The 24,847-nt window shown below is 43.3% G+C and overlaps 1 protein-coding gene and 1 non-coding gene across 3 annotated transcripts; one reads left to right on the top strand and one right to left on the bottom strand.

The window, feature by feature from the left end:
* Positions 1–4,441: 4,441 nt before the first annotated feature.
* WDCP (WD repeat and coiled coil containing) lies at positions 4,442–22,879 on the bottom strand. 2 transcript variants are annotated; one of them, NM_001194093.2, is given in 4 exon segments: positions 4,442–6,269; positions 8,290–8,407; positions 13,575–15,410; positions 22,767–22,879. In NM_001194093.2, coding segments are annotated over 3 exon segments (2,166 nt in total). In that variant the 5' UTR covers positions 15,393–15,410; positions 22,767–22,879; the 3' UTR covers positions 4,442–6,039.
* Positions 21,302–21,405, top strand: LOC114671978 (U6 spliceosomal RNA). The gene has a single exon (XR_003722184.1). It is a non-coding gene; the product is annotated as a U6 spliceosomal RNA (small nuclear RNA).
* Positions 22,880–24,847: the final 1,968 nt, after the last annotated feature.

Here is a 24,847-nt window from a genome sequence, read left to right as displayed (position 1 = left end):
CCATGTGCCAGGACATCTAACCCACTCCACGGGGACAGAAACTCCTGTGTATGGGACCCTTTTAGACTTCATCCTATATACCTCTTCATCTGGCTGTTCATTCTATAATAAACCAATAAATGTTAAGTAAAGTGTTTCTCTGTGTTCTATGCATTATAGGAAATTATCAAATCTGAGGAGGGTTTTGTGGGAATCCCCTATTTGCAGCCAAGTTGGAGAGAAGTATGTATCACCTGGAGACCCACTACTTGTACATTTGATGCACTTGTAGTCCCAGCTACTTGGGGGGCTAAGGTGGGAGGACCGCTTGAGGCCAGGAGGTTAAGGCTGCAGTGAGCTGTGATAGTGCCACTCACTCCAGCCTGGGCGACAGAGCAAGCCCCTGTCTCAAAAATAAAAATACCCACTACTGGTATCGGAAGTGGGGACCAGCCTGTTGGACTGCGCCCATAACCTACTGGGTCTGCACTCACTCTGGGTAGTGTTAGAATTGAATGAAATTGTAGGTACCCAGTTCAAGTCCACAGAGAACTGAAGAATCACTTGTTGTGGAAAACCCGCACATTTGATGTCAGAAGTGTTCTGTGGTTATAGAAAAAAAAAGTTTCTCCTTTTAGTCTCATATATATTAAGGGAATTAAATAAATATTGTAAAATATACCCACAAAGAAAACACCAGACCCAAATGATTTTTCCAAGTTCTAGCAAACTTTCAATCAAGGATCATTCCTACCTCACACAAACTCCACCACAGAGCAGACAAAGAAGGCACACTCTGCTACTCATTCTATCAAGCCAGAGTAAGCTTCTTACCAAAACCAGCCAAGCACATTAAAAAGGAAAAAGGCCAGGTGTGATGACTCAAGCCTGTAATCCTGAGACTTTAGGAGGCCAAGGTGGGAGGGTCACTTGAGCCCAGGAGTTCAAGAAAAGCCTGGGCAACAAAGGGAGACTCCATCTCTACCAAAAAAGTTTTTAAAAATTAGCTGGGTGTGGTGGCATGCACCTGTAGTCCCAGCTACTTGGGGGGCTAAGGTGGGAGGACTGCTTGAGGCCAGGAGGTTGAGGCTGCAGTGAGCTGTGATAGTGCCACTCACTCCAGCCTGGGCGACAGAGCAAGCCCCTTGTCTCAAAAACAGAAAAAGGATTTACAGGCTAATCTTACCCATTAACAGAGAAAGGAAGAATCTTAAACAAAATAATAGCAAAATGAGTCTAGCAATGTATAAAAAAGTAAATATACCAGGAACATACTGGGTTTATTCCAAGAATGCAAGTTTAACATTAAAAAAACCTATCAGCCAGGCGTGGTGGCTCATGCCTGTAATCCCAGCACTTTGGGAGGGTGGATCATGAGGTCAGGAGTTCAAGACCAGCCTGGCCAAGATGGTGAAACCCTGTCTGTACTAAAACTACAAAAATTAGCCAGGCATGGTGGCAGGTGTCTGTAATCCCAGCTACTTGGGAGGCTGAGGCAGGAGAATTGCTTGAACCCGGATGGCAGAGGTTGCAGTGAGCCAAGATCACGCCACTGCACTCCAGCCTGGGTGACAGAGAGAGACTCTGTCTCAAAAAAAGAACACAGAAAATCTATCAAATGAAATTTACCACACAGACCAATGCAGAGCATGAACTCTGGAGCTCTGCGGAGGGGCCCCTCAATTATCCAGCAGAGGCCGGGCTCAGTGGCTCATGCCTGTAATCCTAGCACTTGGGAGGCTGAGGTGGGCAGATCACTTGAGATCAGGAGTTTGAGACCAGCCTGGCAAAAATTAGATGGGTGTGGTTGGGGGGGGCACCTGTAATCCGAGCTACTCAGGAGGCTGAGACAGGAGAATGGTTTGAACCCGGGAGATGGAGGTTGCAGTGGGCCAAGATTGTGCCAATGCACTCCAGCCTGGGTGACAGAGCAAGACTCCATCTCAAAAAACAACAACCACCAAAACCCCCCAAACAAATAAAATTATCCAGCAGAATAATGATTACAGACATAAATGTGAAGACAAAACTTCCATAAAAGAGAAGATAGGTAAATGTGTGTCCTCCTTAAAATTACGATGCTTGTCCAACACACGAGGTATAAAGAAAGAGGAGGCCAGCAGGAGTTCGAGACTACCCTGGCCCACATGATGAAACCCCGTCTCTACTAAAAACACAAAAATTAGCCAGGCAAGGTGGCGCATGCCTGTAGTCCCAACTACTCAGGAGGCTGAGGTGGGAGAATTTCTTGAACCTGTGAGGTAGAGGTTGCAGTGAGCAGTGATCATGCCACCGCACTACAGCCTGCGAGACAGAACAAGACTAGGTCTCAAAAAAAAAAAAAAAAAAAAGGGAGGAAAGGCCAGGTGTTGTGGCTCAGGCCTGTAATCCAAGCACTTTGAAAGGCTAAGGCAGGAGGACAGCTTGAGTCTGGGAGTTCAAGACCAGCCTCAGCAACACAGTGAGACCCTGCTCTCTACAAAAAAGAGTGAGAGAAAGAGAGAGAGAGAGAGAGAAGGCAAAGATAGGTCCACAAAGTGGATGAAGACACTAGCAACATCTAGATATATAAAGAATCCTAACAACTCAACATGAAAATTGAGCCAATGATATAATCAAGAATTTTGCAAAAGAAAACTTGAACAGCCCATAAACATCTGTGAAATGATGCTCAAGCTCACTGCTGGTCTGTAAGTAAAACTAAGGGGCCAGGCGCGGTGGCTCACATCTGTAATCCCAGCACGTTGGGAGGCCGAGGCATGTGGATCGTTTGAGGTCAAGAGTTTGAGACAAGCCTAGCCAATATGGTGAAACCCCATCTCTACTAAAAATACAAAAATTAGCTAGGTGTGGTGGTGGGCGTCTGTAATCCCAGCTCAGGAGGCTGACAGGAGAATTCTTGAACCCGGGAGGCAGAGGTTGCAGTGAGCTGAGATTGTGCCATTGCAGTCCAGCCTGGGAAACAGAGCGAGACTCTGACTCAAAAAAACAAAAAAAAAAACAAACAAAAACAAAATAAAAATAAAATAAAATAAGGGTGACAGTGAGACAGCATTTAAAACTCCTAGACAGTCCCAAGTTGAGAATGTAGAATAGGAGCTCTGATACATTGCTGTTGGGAGTGAAAGTGATATAACCATCTTGGAAAATAACTTGGTATTATCTCATCAAGGTGAACTTATACCTCGTGATCCAGCAATTCCATTTCTAGGTAAAAGACCCTAACGAGACTTTTCAAACACTTGGATCAGGAGGCATTTATGAGAATATTCAAAGCAGTATTGTTTATAACTTCAAAAATAAATCCAAGGAACAATCCAAATGTCCATGGCAGGAAAATGGATAAATTGTGGCAATTCAAAACAGTGAAAATAATATAACATGCACACAACAAGGATGAATCTTAGCACCAACGCTGAGAGAATAAAAAGTAAGTCACTGAAGACTATATATAATATACACCATTTGTATAAAGCTCAAAACAAGCAAAAATAAAAATCACATTGTTTCAGCCAATGTGTATATGTGGTTGTAAAACTCCTTTTATAAAGAAAGAAAAGGAATGAAGAACTGATAATTACAACAATCAGGATAGTTACGTCTGAGGCAAAGCTATGGAGATAGGAACAAGGAGGGACAGCAGCTTGAGTGGTTTCTGGTCATGTTCTGGTTCTTCAGTTAGGCCATGGGTGGTTCATTTTATTTATTTATTTATTTATATATATATATTTTTTTTCTTTTTTTTTTTTTTTTTTTTCTCGCTCTGTCGCCCAAGCTGGAGTGCAGTGGCACAATCTCGGCTCACTGCAACCTCTGCCTCCCGGGTTCACGTGATTCTCCTGCCTCAGCCTCCCAAGTACCTGGGATTACAGAGGCCTGCCACCACGCCTGGCTAATTTTTTGTATTTTCAGTAGAGACAGGGTTTCATCATGTTAGCCCAGGATGGTCTCAATCTCCTGACCTCATGATCCACCCGCCTCGGCCTCCAAAAGTGTTGGTATTACAGTCGTGAGCCACTGCGCCCGGCCTCATGTTATTATTTAAGCCTTCCTATACCTTATGTTACATATATATGTAATACATATCACATAATACCCATTCAGAATTTAGAAAAACTTGAATGCAAAATGGGATTTGTAAAAATATCTTTATGATAAATATTTTCAGTAGAACATTAAACAATACTTTGAGGAATTTAGCTCTTCTCTCCCTGCCTCCAAAGCCAGCAAATACGGGATCATTTTCTATTGTTCCAGTGACTGCGGTAATAGCAGAGGCCAAGGAAACATCTCTTGTATGAGAGTTGTCATGGAATCAGATTTGTTGTAAAGAATCATTTATATTCTGGACTGTGCACCCGAAGAAGGAATACAGATAACATATGCATATATAACTTCAAGATTATTGCCAGTTCCTCTATAGCAGCAATAATCACAAAGAAAATACTACCAAAACATCCAAAACAGCCACAATAACCATTAGTGATTTTATTGAAGACTTATTCACAGTATTTTGACCTGAGAAATGGTGATTGTAACATACCCTTTTAGGCGCCTACATTATCTTAGTTAACAGTCCTGTAGTCCCCTCTTAGGCTTCAAGATAATTGTGATTTCATCACACCCCAGATACTTCCAAGCGGAGACCTCAGACTGTTCTCAGTCACCGCTCTCCCACAGCTGATTACAGACATCGCCTCTGCTTCCATTACCCCAGCAGCTGTCTAGTGCACTTGAACCACAAAATGGGCCCTCACTTCTTTCCTAACCCAGCTCCATCTTGGTAAACTGAAACAGACAGACAGGAGTCCCCAAGGGCACAAAACAGTTTCTTTCCAGATGATTTTAAAGGAAGGGGGAAAAAGGAAGCGTATATGCTAATGGAGCTTCTACAGCTGAAACAATTTATCTGCAGACGCCCAGCCATACACTGATCAATTTGTTATGCTGCCCTGACTGAAATCTGCGATTCCATCTGAAGGCAGTCAGAAGTAGTGTGTCCATCTGAAGGGGGTCAGGGCTCTTACCTGACTAAGCTGATACTTTAGCCCATAAATGAAGCAAAATGGCACTTTTTAGAACTACCTCAGATTCAGTTAAATTTCCAACATCCTGAAATACTTTCTCTCCCAGATTCTCTGCTGGTCTCTAAGATTTGAAAGGAGAGAAAATAAAAATACCAAATTAAAGTGACAAGTTGACTAAGGGAGCTGACTACTGGGAGAAAAACAGGAAACTTGTATGATCCCAAAACTAGATTTAAAAAAAAAAAAAAAAAAGGTATTTCAGGGACACTCATGAGTGGCCACAGCACAGGATCCTGCAGTAGGACTTCCCTGGGCTCGACAGTGTGCTAGCAGCACCGGCACAATCTCAGTGGAGCCCAGAGGGGACAAATTCCCTTGAAATTTCATTCAAAATTTTCCCAGGGTCAGTTTTTAAGAGTACCTGGACCTTTGTCAGCCAGAATTTGTTAAGGAAGCAAGAGTGTTAGGTTTAAATTCTGGGAGGTCCAGGCAACATCAGAGCCACTTCCTGTTCCTGGGAGCGGAAGCCAGTGGGTTTCTGGTCCTCCTTTGAGCTCTGCTAATTCTTGCTGGTTTGAGGTTAATATGCTAGAGCACATGCCCCCCAGCTGACTCCTCACCCTCCTCTTGAAGCCCGGAAAAAGACCTATAACAATGCCGAGGTATCTTTGAAGTGCGCCTAAGACAGCTTCAACGCAGCTTTGGACAAGGGACACAAAGTCTCAGAGAAACCATAAAACAATCCATATGGCACCATAATATTGTTTTGTTCTGGGAATTCTGCCCTTAGTCAAAACCACACAGTCATGAATACATAAACACCACTTTCGGAGCCATCTAATAAAGACTGAGCTCTGCTACACAGCAGCGAGCCTCAGCCCAGGGGAAACGGGGGGAAACCAGGAGAGCCAACCATAGCAAGTGCTTCGCCTGAGTGCAGTGCGAGTCTCATTGGTGAGTGTCCACAGTGGCAAGCAGGCCTTGTTTGTAATGGTCTCATCTGAAGAACTACACAGCAAGGACACTGCAGATATCAGGCCATGCCATCTACATGGTTAGAACAGCCAGTGGTATCTAAACTGGGGGCAGCAAGGCCTGTAAAGACTTTAAGAGAAGAAACAGAATCTGGACTGCGGGAAAAAGAGTCTCTGAAGACATCTGACCTGGACAGGCTGCCATCTCTTATGATTATTTCCTGTGTGGCTGTGAAGGTTAACGGGATAAAGCCCTCATTATCAGCAGTGAGAAGAATCCAGTGACAATCTGCAAATAAAAATAAATACATAGGCAATTTAGTATATATTATTCTTATGATGAAACATACGACTACAGGCCGGGCGTGGTGGCTCAAGCCTGTAATCCCAGCGTTTTGGGAGGCCGAGACGGGCGGATCATGAGGTCAGGAGATCGAGATCATCCTGGCTAGCACGGTGAAACCCCCTCTCTACTAAAAAATACAAAAAACTAGCCGGGCGAGGTGGCGGGCACCTGTAGTCCCAGCTACTCGGGAGGCTGAGGCAGGAGAATGGCGTAAACCTGGGAGGCAGAGCTTGCAGTGAGCTGAGATTCGGCCACTGCACTCCAGCCTGGGCGACAGAGCAAGACTCCGTCTCAAAAAAAAAAAAAAAGAAAAAAAAAAGAAACATATGACTACAAATTTTTTTTTTCTGAGTGAAGGAATACAGTAGTTGATAATATTCAACTCAATCCTTATCAGATTTTACAGAGAATGGGGTATTAGGAAGACTGGGCATTACTTAGGGTCAGGTAGGGGAAAAAGGGGAAAAAAATGAAATGATACTTGATGTTCAATGTGGTGGCTACTGTTACAAGAATGAGGCATAAGAAAACAACCATGCGCCACATCTGATAAATCTAGCATGACTCAGTCCCTTGCCACTTAGGAGTATCCTTTGAACATCCATGTTTACTCCATGTTAGAATGACAACTCTTCAAAGAAATATTCTGCAGGCTGGGTGTGGTGGCTTACGCCTAGAATCCACCACTTTGGGAGGCCAAGGTGGGCAGATCTTGAGGTCAGGAGATCAAGACCATCCTGGCTAACATGGTGAAACCCCATCTCTACTCAAAATATAAAAAATTAGCAGGGCGTGATGGCACGCACCTGTAGTCCCAGCTACCTGGGAGACTGAGGCAGGAGAACCACTTGAAACCAGGAGGCAGAGGTTGCAGTGAGCCAAGACCGTGCCACTGCACTCCAGCCTGGGTGACAGAGCGAGACTAGGTCTCAAAAAAAAAAAAAGAAAGAAATATTCTGCAATGCTGCTATGATCATTACATTTTAGTGCAATATAAATAAATACTGAGGCTTTCTGTTACTTTCTTGCAGTTGTTATACACTGCTTTGTAACTCTTTTCTAATTTTTTCATATATACAATTAACTTTTCCAGCTAGGCTGTAAGTTCCCTAAGGACAGGGTGTATATTTTCCATATGTTTTGGCACCTATACTAGGCCTGGGTATATAGTAGGCAATTAATAATACTTAAGGCTGGGTGTGGTGGCTTATGCCTGTAATCATAGCACTTTGGGAGGCCAAAGTGGGAGGATTACTTGAGGTCAGGAGTTCAAGACCAGCCTGGGCAACAGAGTGAGATCCCATTATCTACAAAATTTTTTTTTTTTAATTTGGCTGAGGCTGGGTGCGGTGGCTCACGTCTGTAATCCCAGCATTTTGAGAGGCCAAGGCGGGCAGATTGCCTTAGCTCAGGAATTAGAGACCAGCCTGGGCAACACAGTGAAACCCCGTCTCTACTAAAATACAAAAAATTAGCCAGGTGTGACGGCGTGTGCCTGTAGTCCCAGCTACTCAGGAGGCTAAGACAGGAGAACTGCTTGAACCCGGGAGGCGGAGGTCGCAGTGAGCCGAGATTGCGCCACTGCACTCCAGCCTGGGTGACAGAGCAAGACTCCATCTCCAAAAAAAAGTAAAAAACAAAAAAAAAAACTTGGCTGGGCATGGTGGTGAACACCTATAGTTCTCGCTAGGTAGGAGTCTGAGATGGGAGGATTGCTTGAGATCAGGAGTTCGCAGCTGCAGTGAGCTATGATCACACCACGGCACTCTGGCCTGGGCAACAGAGGAAGACCCTGTCTCAATAATAATAATAATAATAATAATAATAATAATAATAAATTACTTGTTAACTATCTAGAATTACTGAATGGTTGGTACCCCTCATTTTCATTACTGGCGTAGTTAAAATAGATGGTGGGGGAGGCAAGGATGTTAGGTAGGGTCAATTTCTGAACATGACCTACCATGCAGCATTTCAATGAGAGAAAGGCCAAAAGTCTGCTGAACTGTACTGAGCCTTAGTTTACCATCACAGAGAAGCACCGCTCTTTTTTCAACAACAGGACCTAGATAATAAGGTTTCTGCAAATAAAAAATAAAAGTTGTTAAACTGATTGCAGAAGTAATGGAGTTAACATTTCTTGAGAAAGGAATGTGTAAATACTTTTCAAAAAAAACTTATCTATTACCACTAATCAACTGGACTTCAGGTTTAAGGAGCTCTTTGCTACATTATTTAATACAACTAAAAAATCCAAACAAAATAGCCTTAATTTATTTTTCCTTTTGTTCTACTCTTTCCTCAGGGTTCTTCATCATTAGGAACTGGCTCTCCTAGAATACAACTAATAACACTAAAAGGATGATGGACAGCAGCCTGAGAGACACAATCTGACGGTGAGAACAGCTGCTTGGCTGTTTCAGATATAGCTTAGACACTTCATGGTTTACTAGGAAAAAAAATGCTGAGTGTCCTAAGTGGTAGAGTAGTGGAGGATTTACATAAAATAAACAAACTGTGGTTAAAATTCACACAGCTTAGAAAAAGCACTAATAAAAATAAATGATTTGTAAATTGTAAAGTCATTAAACATTGGCTGGGCACAGTGGCTCACCCCTTAGTCCCAAAAGTTTGGGAGGCTAAGATGGACAGATGATTTGAGCCCAGAAGTTCAAGACCAGTCAGGGAAACATGGCAAAACCATGTCTTTACAAAAAATAAAAAAGTTAGCCAGGCGTGGTGACACACGCTTGTAGTACCAGCTACTCAGGAGGCTGAGGTAGGAGACTCACCGGAACCCAGGAGGCAGAGGTTGCAGTGAGCTGAGAAGGCGCCACTGTACTCCAGGCTGGGTGACAGAGACAGACTCCATCTCAATAAATAAATAAATAAACAAACAAACAAATAAATAAATAAATAAATATAAATAAAGGACAGTTGTATAAGTTATATGTCTAATTTATTTTGTTGTTAAGCACTTTGGGAGACCAAAGTATATGGATTGCTTGAGCCCAGGTGTTGGAGAGCAGCCTGGGCAACATGGCAAGACCCCATCTTGTAAAAAGAAAATAAATTATACGTCATTGTGATAGGATGAACCACTCAAAAAATATGTCCACTAATTTTTTTTAAATTATTATTATTATACTTTAAGTTCTAGGGTACATGTGCACAACGTGCAGGTTTGTTACATATGTATACCTATGCCATGTTGGTGTGCTGCACCCCACTAATATTTTTAAATGAAGTCATAGGAATAAACTGTAAAAGTCAAAAACAACAGATCGTTTATTTCACCTCTTATGAAATGTAACTTCTGAAATTACAGGGGAAACTATTTCTTGCTTTTGATTATTTTGTTTTTTTAACTTTTACTTTTCTCATTACAAAAGGAAGACATGATCAATTTTTTAAAAGTATAATAGGGCCAGGTGTGGTGGCTCATGCCTAATCCCAGCACTTTGGGAGGCCAAAGCCGGTGGATCACTTGAGGTCAGGAGTTTGAGACCAGCCTGGCCAACATGGTGAAACCTCGTCTCTACTATAAATACAAAAATTAGCTGAGTGTAGATGTGCACACCTGTAATCCCAGCTACCTGGGTGGCTGAGGCACGAGAATTGCTTGAACCCAGGAGGCGGACGTTGCAGTGAGCCAAGATCACGCCACTGCACTCCAGCCTGGGTGACAAAGGGAGGCTGTATCTAAAAATAAATAAAATAAAATAAAAGTATAACAGAAAAATATAATGCAGACAGTAAAGTCCCCACAATTCTATCCTCCAGAGATAACTACTGACAACAGCTTAGTTGGATTACATCATTATAAACTAAAAAACTGAGGAATTGAAAGGGCAAGAAAACTTTTTTTTTTTTTTTTTTTTTGAGACATAACCTTGCTCTGTTTCCCAGGCTGGAGTGCAGTGGCATGATTACAGCTCACTGCAGCCTCAACCTCCTCAGCTTAGGTGATCCTCACACCTCAGCCTCCCAAGCAACTGGGAATATGGGTGGGTGCCATCATGGCGGGCTAATTTTTTTATTTTTTGGAAGAGACGGGGTTTTGCCATGTTGCCCAGGCTGGTCTCGAACTCCTGGACTCAAGTGATCTACCCATCTTGGCCTCCCAAAGTTCTGGGGTTACAGGTTGAAGCCACTGTGCCTGACCAAACATGGTTGTTTTAACCTTAGTTTTTAAAAATACAAAATTTTACATTTATAAATGTTTTAAAAATGAAAGATATATTATTGTTTGCAAGTAACATAGCCTATTTAAAGAAAAATTTTAAAATAATATATTTTTAAAATAAATTTAAAGTTTTTTTATTAGATACAGAAAAAATATGGAAATATTTACATCTAACATCTAATAAAATATCTAACTATATCTGTGATTTTCTCTAAAGGTTGGATTATGGAAAATTTTTACTTTCTGTAATGGTTAAATTTTTTTCTTCAACAAGTATATATTACTTTTGTAATTAGGAAAAAAAAATACTATGCAGCTGTGGAAAAAAAGATGAAAAAAGAGCTCTGTGTGCTGATATGAAGAGCTCTTTAGGACATACTATTAAATGGAAAATGAAAAGGTGTATATATCACCTTCCCTTTTGTGTAACAAAAGGGGAAATAAAAATACATAATTAGGCCGGGCGCGGTGGCTCAAGCCTGTAATCCCAGCACTTTGGGAGGCCGGGACGGGCGGATCACGAGGTCAGGAGATCGAGACCATCCTGGCTAATACGGTGAAACCCCATCTCTACTAAAAATACAAAAAATTAGCGGGGCGTGGTGGCGGGCACCTATAGTCCCAGCTACTTGGGAGGCTGAGGCAGGAGAATGGCGTGAACCTGGGAGGCGGAGCTTACAGTGATCTGAGATTGCGCCACTGCACTCCAGCCTGGGTGACAGACAGAGCGAGACTCTGCCTCAAAAAAAAAAAAAAAAAAAAAAACCATAACTAAAGTCTCCTAGTATCTGCATAAAGAAATAAAAATAAAAATGGTTACCTAAAGGAGGAAAGGAGAACAGGCTGAGGAAACATGGGGTAGGAGTAAGAGTTCTTAGTATACAGTTTTTATTAAAATAGTTTTGCTTTTTAAACCAAATAAATGAATTACCTATTAAAAAAAGATAGAAGAAAAAAATTCTTTAAAAAGTCATAGTAGGAAAGAAATCCAAACCAGTTATCACATTTATAAATAAAATAATTTTTTAAAAAATCAAAACTACGCTGGGTGCAGTGGCTCACACCTGTAATCCCAGCGCTTTGGGAGGCTGAGGCAGGAGGACTGCTTGAGCCCAGGGCTTCCAACCAGCCTGGGCAACATAGCAAGACCTTGTCTCTATAGTTTAAAAAAAAAAAAAAAGTAAAAAAAAAGTTTTTTAATTAAAAAAAAAGTAAAACTCTATTACTGAAAACTTCATGTAGTTAATGTGGCAAAAATCCTCTTCAAAAAAACGTAGGGTTGGGGCCACATGCAGTGGCACACACCTGTAATCCTAGCACTTTTGGAGGCTGAGGCAAGACGATCACTTAAGCCTAGGAGGTCACGATCAGCCTAGACAACATAGCAAGATCCTGTCTCTGCTTAAAAAAAAAAAAAAAAAAAAAAAATTAGCCAACTGTGGTGGCATGTGCCTGTGGTCTCAGCTGCTCAGGAGGCTGAAGCAGAGGGATCACTGATCAGATTGGTGACATATGAGGAAAAGGACAGCCTTATACATAGCTGGTAGGCGTGTGATGATGCATTGTTAAGTAAAAATCTTTGACAGGCAATCTGGCAATTCTATTAAAAGTAGAAACACATATACTCTTCAAATTTGCATTTCTACTTCTGGGAACAAATCCAACAGAAATAAAGGTACTAACACGAATGGATACATATAAGAGTACTACTGTAGCATTATTTGGAGTAGCTAAAAACTAAAAACAAAGTGAATGTCAATCGACAAGGGAATGGCTAAATAAAGAGCATACTCTCATTAAGAAGTGAAGAGTGGGCCGGGCGCGGTGGCTCAAGCCTGTAATCCCAGCACTTTGGGAGGCCGAGACGGGCGGATCGCGAGGTCAGGAGATCAAGACCATCCTGGCTAACACGGTGAAACCCCGTCTCTACTGAAAAACACGAAAAACTAGCCGGGCGAGGTGGCGGGCGCCTGTAGTCCCAGCTACTCGGGAGGCTGAGGCAGGAGAATGGCGTAAACCCGGGAGGCGGAGCTTGCAGTGAGCTGAGATCCAGTCACTGCACTCCAGCCTGGGTGGCAGAGCGAGACTCCGTCTCAAAAAAAAAAAAAAAAAAAAAAGAAGTGAAGAGTGCATATCACCCCATTTTTGTAAAAACAATGACAAACCACTCCCACATACCTATACATCTATGTACACAAAGACCTGTGTTAGATCATATAAGCATGAAGAAAGTCATGAAAGGATCCATGTTAAGCTGCTGGTTACAGCAGATTAAGGGGAAGATGGGGCAAGGCCATACTTTATAAAGCAGGAAAGTGTCCATGATAAAAATATGTATAATATGATCCCATTTGTATAATGTTTGGATATGCATGCATAAAGAAATGCATCAAAACATTTTAAATGAACATAACCTTTTCCTTTTTTTTTTTTTTGAGATGGAGTCTCTGTTGCCCAGGATGGAGTGCAGTGGCGCAGTCTCGGCTCACTGAAACCTCTCCCTCCCGGGCTCAAGTGATTCTCCTGCCTCAGCCTCCCAAGTAGCTGGGATTACAGGCGTCCATCATCATGCCCGGCTACTTTTTATATATTTTTTAGAGACAGGGTTTCACCACGTTGGTCAGGCTGGTCTCGAACTCCTGACCTCAGGTGATCCACTTGCCTCAGCTTCCCAAAGTGCTGGGATTACAGGCGTGAATCATGGCGCCTGGCAACATAACCTTTTTTATAAGTGGAGAAGTATCTCTATTATATAAAGAAAATGTTGTCACAATGAATTAACATGATTAATTTTTTTTCTAAATATAAAGAATTATTGCAGACATTTATTTTTCCACACCATGTACCTGGTAAAATCATGATGTAGACTGATATGTGTGCCTATCTGGTTGGCAGGCTAAAAACCAACAAACCTGCAAAGGTGTACCAACTTGCCTGTAACAACATGCCCAGCTTAGTGAAGTTCAGTTAGAGCACCATCTTCCTCATCAATACGTTTCTTGCAGTACTCACCGGCTACAGGAGCTTTATGTATAGTGGTAGTTCCTCAAAGGAGAATTTACCTGGTAAATGATGTGAACGTAAGGAAGATCTTGAGAGAGTGGATACACTGAAGAGGATTTCCTCCCATTATGCAGACAGTTTGTGAGTTCAGAAAAACAACGCTGCATTTCAACCAGGTTCCTAGATAAAATTTCCACTTCCTTAGACAGCTTGTAAGTTTCCTTTTCACTTTGTAAGCTCTTTCTTTGAGGCAAATGAGGAGGCTCCAGTGTGCTGGTGTGGTCTGGTGTGCTGCTGTGTCTGGGCAGCGATGCTGGCTGGGTAACAGGCTCAGCATCTAGGGCTATGGAGTCATCACAGATACTAGACAGAGGACTCTGGATTTCTTTAATAAGTGTTCTTCCAGGCCTTCCAGTCTGACTACTGGTATTAGCTGTCAGCAACAGCCCTTTGTTTTGGTGACAAAAATCTGGGGAAAGACTTTCAATTAACTTTTTTCTATTTGCTTTATTTAATGGAGCACTGAAAGTAGAGTAGGTAGTATGGCTTTCACTTGATGTTATTGAAGGTTCTTCTTCCAACATTACTTCTCTAACAATCAAGCTAATCGCATACTGATCAGACTTTGAAGAAGGAAGAAACGTTGTATCAGTGAGTTTTTGTTTTCCTACCAAAATTAGTAATAGTTTGTCTGTCAAGAAACATATCCCTTTTGGTCTTTCAGTGTTCTCTAATCGAATTTGCTGGATGTTTGGGACTGAAGATGGAATGAGAGAGTAGATCAAAATTATATTACAAGTGTTGGAAGCCACTGCCACTACATGTGCTTTAAGATTAAATGCTATCAGATCAGGAACCAGAATGCCTGGAATAGTGACTTTTCTTGTCATGGTAACTGCTTTCTTAAAAGTCACAAGAACCAAATGTGAAGAATCTTGGCCAGTTCCTGTCAAGTAGTCCTTTTTTCTTAGACAAATAAGAGAATTACCCTCAGACTTATGTTGACTGAAATGTATGTGAGTTAGATCCAGAGGTTCTAAATAGGAAGAAGAAACTGATACTTCAGAATCTTTTTCAGAATCAGTTGCCTCTTTATCAATAGAGGGTACTTCACCAATAACTGGTAAAGCATACAGAGTCGTGTCTTTACTGTTGGGTGGGACATTAAAGGTTTCAGATGCATTTAAGCCACAGATCTTATCCAGTGGAAGCTCAGTGGCTATAGCAACCTGTGAGTCCACAGTTGCCGTGATGGAGCAGACGTGGCTGTCCACATCAAACACCAGGCAGGAGGAGCACCTGTGAAGAGTCTTCTGAGCACTGTCCCAAATATAAGAATGCAGGCTGCTGCCTACTGCCACCACCAGCCTCAGGCCATCCTGGGTCCAACATGCACAGTGAATGCGGTCCTGGGTGTTGATATCTGCCTTTACCTGGGAATTGTCAGAGTGCACATTAGGGAAAATGGAGACATCCTGAGCAGTCAACACAGTCAGAATAGCACATTTTGGGTGCCACACACAGCCCTGGGGAAGGATAGGTAGTGATCCTCTAATCTCACAAGTCTGAGACGTCAGCCATCTGCTTGACTCCGTAGGGCTGGGACACAGCTGCCACACAGTGACACGCTTCTCCTGCTGGACCGCGAGTAGAACAGGTGTGTCATCTGCAACGGGTGGGGCCCAGGACAACCCACAGACACATTCAAATTGTCCAATGACTTTGGAGTCCCCAAACTTGACCTCTCCATTGTGAAGCTGTAAATTAGTTAGGACAACTTGATTCCCATCAGTCCAGGCAAGGCCATGGATCAGGTGCACTGCTTGCTGCAATGCGTTCAGTCCAGTCCTGAGTAGTTTTCCTTTTCCCAGCTCCATCCTTTTGATAAAGGTTACCTGAAATGATTAAGAAGGAAAGTTACACCACGAGAAATCTAGACAAATCTAGAATGCAGGACATTTTGTAAGACAACTGTCTTAGCCCCTTCTCAGGTTAATAATGTGGAGAGACAAAAGGACGGGGGAGTATTGTAAATTAAGAGACTACTGAGCTGTAACAGGCGAATGCAATGTATATACTTTGGATCTTGAAGAAATAAAATCTTCTACCTAACGAAGACTTTTAGAACTGGGGAAATCTGAGTATGGAATGGGTATCAGAAAATATTGTAGAGTTATTAATTTTCTTAAGTCTGAACATGGTATTGTGGTTATGCAAGACAAGGTCCTTATTAAAATACACATGTTGAAGTACTTGGGGTAAAATGTCATGATGCCTACAATGTGCTTTCAAATGGTTTGACAAAAAAAAACCCAAATTTTCTATAGACATACAGAAAGAAAACAAATACAGCAAAATGTTAATAATTGTTGAGTCTAGATTGAGGCTATGTTAGTATTTATGCTACTTTCAACTTTTAAGTTAGAAAACTTTCCAATTAAAAATTTGAGAAAAGTCTCCTCCATCATCTAATTCTATTCATCCTTTTACTGCCAAATCAATGAATAACTGATATGCACATCTCTGACTTTATTAGCACTTATTTCAAATCCTTCCAAAGTGGCTTTTATCTCTCTACTGAAATGACACTCAAAAATCACTGTTTCTACTTTATCACATTCAACAGCACTTAATAATTTTCAGAACATTTTCACACTCCCTATTGCATTTTATCTTACAACAATCCTTTACAATAATGTAAAGTAGGTTTGGCAAGTATTATCCTCATTTTTTCACCCTGAATGTTTTTCCCCCAGGCATCTGAATCACTAAAGAAATACATGCTTAGGGCTGGGAGTGGCAGCTCACGCCTACAATCCCAGCACTTTGGGAAGCCGAGGCAGGAGGATCACCTGAGGTTGGGAGTTTGAGACCAGCCTGACCAACATGCAGAAACCCCCGTCTCTACTAAACATACAAAATTAGCCGGGTGTGGTGGCGCGTGCCTGTACTCCCAGCTACTCAGGAGGCTGAGGCAGGAGAATCGTTTGAACATGGGAGGCAGAGGCTGCAGGGAGCTGAGATCGTGCCATTGCACTCCAGCCTGGGCAACATCAGAGAAACTCCACCTCAAAAAAAAGAAAAAAAGAGAGAAGTACATGCTTAGGCTAGGCACGGTGGCTCACGCCTGTAATCCCAGCACTTTAGGAGGCCGAGGCGGGTGGATCACCTGAGGTCAGGAGTTTGAGACCAGCCTGGCCAACATGGTGTAACCCTGTCTCTAATAATAATACAAAAATTGGCCGGGCGTGGTGGTGCATACCTGTTATCCCAGCTACTCGTGAGGCTGAGGCAGGAGAATCACTTGAACCCAGCAGGTGGAGGCTGCATGCAGTGAGCCAAGATTGCCCCACTGCACTTCAGCCTGGGTGACAGGAGCAAAACTCTATCTCCAAAAAAAATTTAAAAACCGTTCCCTCCTACTCTGCGCTGGCCCCTCTTTAGCCCCTCCTCTCCCCCATTTCAAGGCCTTGATAAAAGCATCATTAACAATTTGGTGTGAAGCCTCTGAAAATGTTAAAGAAAGACACAAAGATATATAGGATTTTACATGTTATGGCTTTTCTTTTAAATAAAAAATGGGGTGGCCACGCATGGTGGTTCATGCCTGTAGTCCCAGCACTTTGGGAGGCCGAGGCGGGCAGATCACCCGAGGTCTGGAGCTCGAGACCAGCCTGGCCAACATTGTGAAACTCTATCTCTATTAAAAATACAAAAATTAGTTGGGCTCGGTGGCAGGTGCCTGTAATCCCAGCTACTCAGGAGGCTGAGGCTGGAGAATTGCTTGAACCCGGAAGGCGGGAGGCTGCAGTGAGCTGAGATCGCACCATTGCACTCCAGCCTGGGCAACGAAAGTGAAACTCTGTCTCAAAAAAAAAAAAAAAAAGATACATATAGTCAGTAGACAGAATAAGGCACATTAAATTATATTTTGAAATCCTATCAATCAGTGGATACATAAATACATAATAATGGATATAAGAATAAAATGTTGCAATAATAAACACAGAGTGAGAAAGACTAATTTTAGTATAAAGGCTGGGCATGGGGGCTCACACCTGTAATCCCAGCACTTTGGGAGCCTGAGCAGGGCAGATCACCTGAGGTCAGGAGATCAAGACCAATCTGATCAACATGGAGAAACCCCATCTCTACTATAAATACAAAAAATTGGCCTGGTGCGGTGGCTCATGCCTGTAATCCCAGCACTTTGGGAGGCCGAGGTGGGCAGATCACAAGGTCAGGAGATCGAGACCATCCTGGCTATTATGGTGAAACCCTATCTCTACTAAAAATAAAAAAATTAGCCGGGCATGGTGGTAGGCACCTGTAGTCCCAGCTACTAGGGAGGCTGAGGCAGGAGAATGGCGTGAACCTGGGAGGCGGAGCTTGCAGTGAGTGGAGATGGAGGCACTGCACTCCAGCCTGGGTGACAGAGTGAGACTCTGTCTCAAAAAGAAAAAAAAAAACTAGCTGGGCATGGTAGTGCATGCCTGTAATCCAAGCTACTTGGGAGGCTGAGACAGGATAATCACATGAACCCGGGAGGCAGGGGTTGCAGTGAGCCGAGATCGTACCATGGCACTCCAGCCTGGGCAACAAGAGTGAAACCCTGTCTCAAAAAAAAAAAAAAAAATTTCAGTATTAAAAAAATTACTGGGCCGGGTGCAGTGGCTCAAGCCTGTAATCCCAGCACTTTGGGAGGCCGAGACGGGCGGATCATGAGGTCAGGAGATCGAGACCATCCTGGCTAACACAGTGAAACCCCGTCTCTACTAAAAAAACACAAAAAACTAGCCAGGCGAGGTGGCGGGCACCTGTAGTCCCAGCTACTCGGGAGGCTGAGGCAGGAGAATGGTGTAAACCCGGGAGGCGGAACTTGCAGTGAGCTGAGATCCGGCCACTGCACCCCAGCCTGGGCGACAGAGCGAGACTCCATCTCAAAAAAAAAAAAAAAAATTACTGGGCCAGGTAGCTCATGTCTTTAATCCCAGCACTTTGGGAGGCAAAGGCAGGTGGATAACCTGAGGTGAGGAGTTTGAGACCAGCCTAGCCAACATGGCGAAACCTCGTTTCTACTAAAAATACAAAAAATTAGCCAGGAGTGATGGCACACTCTTGTAATCCCAGCTACTTGGGAGGCTGAGACATGAGAATTCCTTGAACCCGGGAGGCAGATGTTACAGTAAGCCAAGATGGCACCACTGCACTGTAGCCTGGACGACAGAGTGGGACTCGAAACAAAACTAAACAAATGACTATTGGCCAGGCACAGTGGCTCATGCCTGTAATCCCAACACTTTAGGAGGCCAAGGCAGAAGGATCACTTGAGCCCTGGAGTTCGAGATGAGAGACCAGCCTGGACAACACAGCAAGATACTGTCCCTACTTAAAACAAAACACCCCACAACAATCTACAAACATATATAAAGTGATGTAGTGCAGTGGTATGATCTAGTGCTGTAGTGCAGTGGTATGATCTAGGCTCACTGCAACTTCTACTTCCTGGGTTCAAGTGACTCTTGTGCCTCAGCCTCCCAAGGAACTGGGATAGGCGCCCAACACCACGCCTTATTAGTTATCAAAGAACTGTGTAAACTGACAGTACTCATTTTTTTCACCACTCATTCTCTTCTAATATACTTAAAATGAATTCCATTCCAATCTCTTCTCCAAAACACCTCTCACCAGGCCACCAGTGCTTCCCTGTCACTGAATCTAAATGACATTTTTCAGCCTTGTTTTACTAAGTGTCAAAGGCAGAACTTGAGAAGTTGTCTTCAGACTCTAAATCCAAAGAAATGTATTCTCTACCAAGCTGGTGATTTGCTCATCTGTAAATTATTTCTCATATCTCCTTGCTAGCTTTGTCCTTGCTCTTAGGATCTTTTACTTTTTTTTTTTTTTTTTTTTTAAAAGGTCTATTATGCTTTTATATATAATGTCAGATTAAGTGGTTCTGCAGCGGCTTGCTAAATGGAGAAAAAAGTCCTGTCATTACTAACGAAGAACACTGTGATCTCTATCCCACTGGTCTTATGAAAGATAATAAATGTTTTCCCCCTAATATCTACTTATGTACTTTAAAAAGACTTCTATTGATAAATAATGCATGATACACTTTCATGGGCAGAGAAAATTCCTAATGGGCCAATTACATCCAAGTCAATTTATATATTTTAGGATACCAAGTTCAGTCTAATGTCAATGAGGGTGTGTGTGGCCAGGGTAGCACAAGACAAGGATTTGGGAATAAGAGAAAAACAAACATGGGAATAAGTTTACTGAGGTTATTTTTTTGGGGGGTAGGGGCATGGAGTCTTGCTCCGTCACCCAGGCTGTAGTGCAGTGGTATGATCTAGGCTCACTGCAACTTCTACTTCCTGGGTTCAAGTGACTCTTGTGCCTCAGCCTCCCAAGGAACTGGGATAGGCGCCCAACACCACGCCCAGCTAATTTTTATATTTTTAGTAGAGGCCAGGCTGAAACTCCTGACCTCAAGTGATCCTCCTGCCTTGGCTTCCCAAAGTGCTAGGATTACAGGCGTGAGCCACTGTAGAGGCCAGTTTACTGAGGTTTTTAGAAGAATGAATTTTAATATTGTCATCTTCAGTAACAAGAAGAAATGTGGCACATTTTTCTCAAAAATGCAATAATTACAAAAATCTGCTCCATTCCTTTCTACTCCTGTGTTAGCCCAGGTTCTGACTTCTCCCTTTTTATTAGGGTAAAACAAGGAGAGGTTCCCTTGATACCAGTCTCTACTTTCCAAATGAGCCTGCATACTATGTGTTGTTGGGTAGAATTATCTTTAAAAAAAAAAAAAAAAAAAAAAAGCACAGCTGTGATCATTTTGCTCTTCTGCATAAACACCCTTGATGAATCCCCACATTTACAGTACATATAAAAAAGCCTCGAAATGTCTTAACAAGGCATTTAAAGTCTTATATTATCAGATATTGATATATCTTTCTAAGTTTATTCTCTGATCATAAAGGGCATACTGGGGAATTTGGAATCTTGGGGGAACCAGCATATATTCGAGTGACAATATGCAGAATGGACCTGAGAAGGAAGAAAGTTGACAAGTAATTTGAATGCCACAAAGTGAAAGTGAAGCAAGTTTGCAACTATTTCAGTAGAGAAAGAAGGCCATTATTCAGGAGATGCTTCTAAGGCAGATGGAACAGACAGTGATATCAGATAGAATATAAGTAGTGAGGAAGAAAACAGAATTAAGGATAACACCCAGATTTTTAGCTTGAGAAACTGCTGAACCATTAACCAGAGCATGTTGCAAAGGCAAGGAAGGCAGGGCAGGCTGGGTGCGATGCCTCATGCCTGTAATCTCAGCACTTTGGGAGGCTGAGGCAGGCAGATCACCTGAGGTCAGGAGTTTGAGACCAGCCTTGCCAACATGGTGAAACCCTGTCTCTACTAAAAATACAGTATTAGCTGGGGGTGGTGGTACGTGCCTGTAGTTCCAGCTACTTGGGAGGCTGCAGCAGGAGAATCGCTTGAACCTAGGAGGCAGAGGTTGCAGTGAGCCAAGATCGCACCACTGCACTCCAGCCTGGGTGACAGAGCAAGACTCCATCTCAAAAAAAAAAAAGAAAAAAAGAAAGAAAGAAAGAGAAAGGAAGGGCAGGGCAGGACAGGCACAGTGGCTAACACTTGTAATTCCAGCACTTTGGTAAGAGTATCACTTGATGCCAGGATTTCAAGACCAGCCTAGGCAACACAGGGAGACTCCAATTCTACAGAAAAATTTTTTAAAATGAGGTGGGTGCTCACTTTGGCAGCACATATACTAAAACTGAAATGATACAGAGAGTAGCATGGCCCCTGCACAGGGATGACTTGCAAATTTGTGAAGTGTTCCATAAAAAAGAAAAAGAAAAAAAGAATAAAAATAAAAATTAGCTGGGTGCAGCGTCACACACCTGCAGTCCTAGTTATTCTGGAGGCTGAGAGGATTTGAGCTCAGGAGTTCAAGGCAGTAAGCTATGATCACACCACTGCACTCCAGCCTGGGTGACAGAGTGAAACCCTGCTGGGGGGGGGAGTGGGCAGGGGCAGTAGGGGAGGAACGTGTGTAGTATGTGACCAATTGAAATTAACATGTGCTTCATGTAAGATGTCTACATGGTACCAATGTACCTTAGGCAGTCAGAGGTAAGGATATGGAAATCACTGACTCAGGGTTAACAATTAAAAGTCAAGGTGGTGGAGAACCTCACTGTTAAAGATCAGAGGGCCAGGAGGACCAAGGTTTAAATGACCTTCACGCATTCCCCAACGCTACTGATTTTGCCTGAAACTAACTGTGTACCTATTGTTTCACAATCTCCAGAGTGTAAGTTTTCTGGAGAACATGAAATCAAGAACCCTGGGTGTTTTAGGAGGGAAAAGACCGCTGTATTAGTTCAGGTCTCCGGAGAGGTGGTCAGAAAACCATGAGCCGGTGCTCAGTATATAACCATTTAATTGTGTTTTTCATCTTCTTTAAAGACAACTCATGATGAGAATCAAGGGATTCAGGTGAACTGGCATTTCCAGCAGGTTTAAACAAAAGTATATCCCTCCCCCCACTTGTTTTCCAAGTTTATTGTATTTCCACTATAAAATGATTTCAAGTCCTTTACACTTATTTGAAAACAAAAATCATACACAGGAAAAAATTAAGAAGAGTTAACGAAAAAACATTCATCCAAAAAAAATTACTACATCCCTCTAGACTCTTCTATGCATAGTTTGGCTGTCAAACTTTTTCAGTCATACTGTGCAACTTTGTATCACGGTTTTTTCACTTAACATTATATATTAGCATTTCCCCATGTTATTTAAAAGTTTTATAAATTAGTTTTAGAGGCCACTTCACATACACTCAGTGAAGTGACATAATGTACTGAACTGCTCCTAGCTGTACCCAACTTTATCCCGCTATAAATAACGCTGGGACCGAGGTCTTAAGGCTTAAAGCACTTCCTGACTTTGGATGACTTCCTTGGGACATATTCCCAGGAGTGTTATTCACTAGTCACAGTCATATTCCCTCGTTTCATCCACCCCCAGCTCGGTCCTCATCCCGCGACCCCGCACACGCGGCCCGCCCCATTCTTCTCATCCTCTCTGCACGCCTGAATCTCCTCCCTCCGGCCCCCCATCCCCCAAGAGCCGGTCCACTTCCCTCCCGACCCCCTACAGCCTCCCCACACCCGCCAGGCCCGGCAGCAGTGGAGACAAAATACCTTAGCTCTCACTGCCTCACAAAAACACCAGTGTCCCTGTGGCCGCCCAACCTCACGCCGCCGCAGATAAGCAGCTCTGGTCAGTCACCGGAAGCACCGGCCCTCAGTCCTCTGATAGGTGGGCGGTGATATCTGTCCTCTGATAGGTGAGTGGTCCTCTGATGGGATAGGCAATCTCCTAGATGGCCCCGTCTATTGGTTTTTGAATGTGCACATTAGGAGAGGGTTCATTCCACTGGCCAATAAGCTCTGGCTGTACCGCATGGATCGCTGGGAGTTGTAGTCCCCATGAAACCACCCACCGCAAGCCCGCCACATTTTCCCTCCGTTAAGCACTTGAGCTCTTTCCCCACTTCTCCTCGGTTCTCTTGTCTAAGGAGTCCAGGAGCCCTAGGATCAACACGGCTTCTTAACCTTTAAAATCTGATAAAATCTGTCCAGGAAAATGTTCTTATCTGTACACAAAATATTGTGCATTCATCTGAAGTCGCTTCATGGGCCTGTCCCAGCTACAAATCCCTGTTCTACGCCCACCCTAAGTGTGCCTGCTCTGGCCACAGCCTGTGGAGTTAGTGCATCCCTTAGGCTTCTTTAGACCAGCCACACGCTTGGAAGACTGGGCCACATCTCGGAGCAGCGCATGAGGAATTCCAGGTCCTGACCTTCACAGTACAGTTGACCATCATCTTTCTTGAACAACACAGCCAGTCCACCTTCAGGGATGCAGACAACCTCATCTGGGATCTAAGCATCCGGGAGAGTGGGGATGGGGAAATGGAGGAAGAACACCCTTGGGGTTCATTCTGGGCCCGTTTGCCAGGCTTTTCTCCCCATGCCTATCTTCCAGTGCCACTTAGCAGAATCATACCTTCACATCAGTTTTTATGTTTTTCTTTTTCTTTTCTTTTCTTTTTTTAAAAATAAAGATGGCGTGCCTGTAATCCCAGCACTTTGGGAGGCGAGGCGGGCGGATAACCTGAGATCCGCAGTTCAAGACCAGCCTGGCCAACATGGTGAAACCCGGTCTCTACTAAAAATTTAAAAATTAGCCGGACGCTGGTAGCTCACGCCTGTAATCCCAGCTACTTGGGAGGCTGAGGCACGAGAATCGCTTGAACTCGGGAGGCGGAGGTTGCAGTGAGCCGAGATTGTGCCACTGCATTCCAGCCTGGCGACAGAGTGAAGATTCTGTCTCAAAAAAAAAGAGAGAGAGAGAGAGAGAGGGACGGGATCTTGCTATGTTACCCAGGCTAGTCTTGAACTCCTGGGCTCAAGCAATCCTCCTGCCTCGGTCTCCCACAGTGTTGAGATTACAGGTGTGAGCCATTGTTCCAAAAATTGATATGCCCGGCCTCACATCAATTTTTGGAACAATGCAGGTAATAACGAGCGGAAAAAAAAGTTTTAAAAGTCCCAATTACCCTTCAAACAAATATTACCTCCTCCAAAAAATATTTTTCTAGATTCCTGATTGTCTTTTTAGGTGGAGGAGGAACTCAAAGTAGAATTCATTTACATATTCATTCATTCATTCCACAGCACTAATCACTCCATGCGGTAACTCTGTGTCCCCATCTCTCTCAGATTTAGTACCTGGAAAACAGCCATTCTGTCTTAATTCAATTGGTATCCCCAGGGCGCATTTCTTTGCCTTGAAAATTGAGTACCCAACAAATGTGCGTCGAGCAAAACTACATGAGATGGCGAACAGGGGTTTAAGGGTATGGGGGAGAGTCAGCAATGACTGGTGTTCTCCCTCCCTCCCCGAGCTCTGCTCCTAAAGATCCAGGACGCCTAGCGAGGGTAGGAACCTCTTCGGTGCTTCCGCAACGCTCTGAACAGCACGGCACTGAGCGCATCTAATTAAAGTGATGGTTTCATTAGATAGCAACTCAGCGAGACCCTGTTTCTACAAAAAATAAAAAATTAGCTGGGCGTGGTTGCTCGAGCCTCTAGTCCCAGCTACTTGGGAGACTGAGGCAGAAGGATCGCTTGAGCCTAAGAGTTCGAGGTTGCTGTGAGCTATGATCGCGCCACTGGGCTCCAGCCTGGGCGACAGAGCAAGATCCTCTCTCTCTAAA

The sequence above is a fragment of the Macaca mulatta genome, chromosome 13 (genome assembly GCF_049350105.2).
Source record: "Macaca mulatta isolate MMU2019108-1 chromosome 13, T2T-MMU8v2.0, whole genome shotgun sequence".
NCBI lineage: Eukaryota > Metazoa > Chordata > Mammalia > Primates > Cercopithecidae > Macaca > Macaca mulatta.
This window is presented reverse-complemented; position numbering and strand designations above follow the sequence as displayed.

Bases quoted from the DNA above. Each gene is read 5' to 3' on its own strand.
- WDCP (XM_002799158.4), bottom strand. From the start codon at position 15,392: ATGGAGCTGGGAAAAGGAAAACTACTCAGGACTGGACTGAACGCATTG. The intron at 6,270-13,574 runs GTAAATTCTCCT...TTTTATTTGCAG, and splicing joins ACGTTCACATCATTTACCAG to ATTGTCACTGGATTCTTCTC.